Here is a 1822-nt window from a genome sequence, read left to right on the forward strand (position 1 = left end):
AAATGAACATAATATGGGTGCTTTAAAGCATGATTCACACCAACACAGTGCCAACATCGCAGGTATGAGGACAGAAGGAGAAAAAGATGAGAGGCACTTTAAGTCAGAACAAGGTTAAGGAACCCTCACCTTGGATCAAAGTTTAGCAACTAACACTTTCCCGCATTAAAGCAGCCTCCGCTGTGTAATGGCTGACCTGTCAATGTGCTGGTCATCTGTGAAACTTTCACTTTCATAGTATATACTCTCAAAACTGACTCTGGAGTTGATCTTGCATGTTCATTTCCTACTGTCTATCACTGAGACGAGGGTTATGAGTAGATGCATCAGTTAAACTGAATAAATCATACATGATCAGGATTATCTGTGGGATAACACAATGACTTCAAGACTCATGGTGGATGGCAACATCCATTATTCAGAGCGGTTACTTTGCATGTTGTGTGTGGATGTCAATCAAGAGGAGGAAAATGGCTTCATCCATGCGTCTTCTTTACTAGCAGGGTGTGCTAGGGGATTGCCTTCCTTGCACGGACAAGGTAGCCCTTGGCCTTAATAATGCCCCTGCTCTTAACAATAATGGAGTAACGCAGCACCCACTCCAGCCTCCAGTCAGCGATGCTCAGGTCCTGCGTTCCTTCTTGCACCGCCTCCTGGAATCTGGCTGCTGACATCAGCTCTGAGGAAGCATGACGCCAAGAGAGGAGCGGTTTAAAACTTTCACAGGTAGCGAAGTGAACTGTGCAGCTTACACTGTACGAACAACTTAAACATCAGATTCACCGATACTAAGGTTGACAACAGCTACAATGTGTTAATTGATTTATTACAAAAAGCTTTAGGAATAAGGCCGGCATTTTTCTATAATATTTTATTGTCAATAAATGCCATAAAAAAGACCAAATCAACAATGGATCAGTTAGTTCACAACACTCTCCTACCTTCTCTGTGACTCTAAGGTCCAAGACTAATGTTTTCTACTAAAGACATCAATCATTTAAAACATCATAAATATGTAGGTTTATATATATAAAAAAAAAAATAGGCTCTCATTTTCCAAATCACTTAGGCACTGCTGTTTATAGCAAACAGGATCTGGCTGCACAATATTGACTATGTTTATGAAACGTGTCACCCAGTGGCTCATTGATATTTTAGGACAACAGACACCTTTGGCACAAAGGGATAGGATATATCGGGCTGTTGCTACACAAACAATACTTGTTAATGGGATCAATTCATTGATGGTTTTGGTCTTTTCATGGCATTTATTAACAATAACAACATTATTATAACAAGACTTACATTCTTTAATGTTTGACTAAGGACTGAGAACTCTTGGTTTGGGACAACTGACACTTCACTATAAACCTATCTGACTGACAGAAGAAAACAGAGAATTGAATTTACAGAATTTACAGAACTTCCCTTTGGAGATCAATAAAGTATTTCAGTTCTGATTCTGAATTTCACCTTTGGGATCGTTGTGTGTGAGCAGCTGGATGTCAAACTCCTTAGCGAAGGCTGTCAGGTCAGGAGGCATCACACAGCAGGAGGCCAGGTTGACCTGGTTACTGCTGGGCTTCACCTGGTACAAGATAGGGGACATAATCGATGACTTGCGTTATTTGGTTCAACATAGGAAACTGCACACAGTGGTACAACGGCCAAAGCTCTTAATAGATAAATACATTCCTGCTTGCAATTTTTTAATCAGTAAACCTGACGTGTTGCCTTCTGAAGACAGGCACACACTTTATGTATCAAGCTCGACTTTTGATATTAATGAACATCCGTTACATTCAAGCCATTGCCAAATGAG

The 1822-nt window shown here is 40.5% G+C and overlaps 1 protein-coding gene across 1 annotated transcript in view; it reads right to left on the reverse strand.

Moving 5' to 3' along the window:
• Positions 1-230: 230 nt before the first annotated feature.
• Positions 231-1822, reverse strand: part of gclm (glutamate-cysteine ligase, modifier subunit) — a 9429-nt gene continuing 7837 nt past the window's right edge. Inside the window, exons 6-7 of the mRNA XM_032526317.1 lie at positions 1474-1588; positions 231-679 (exon numbers count right to left, since the gene is read on the reverse strand). Of these exons, the coding sequence (XP_032382208.1) occupies positions 510-679; positions 1474-1588 (285 nt within the window). The 3' untranslated portion in view covers positions 231-509. The remainder of the gene's footprint in view (positions 680-1473; positions 1589-1822) is intronic.

Source organism: Etheostoma spectabile, chromosome 9, assembly GCF_008692095.1.
Source record: "Etheostoma spectabile isolate EspeVRDwgs_2016 chromosome 9, UIUC_Espe_1.0, whole genome shotgun sequence".
NCBI lineage: Eukaryota > Metazoa > Chordata > Actinopteri > Perciformes > Percidae > Etheostoma > Etheostoma spectabile.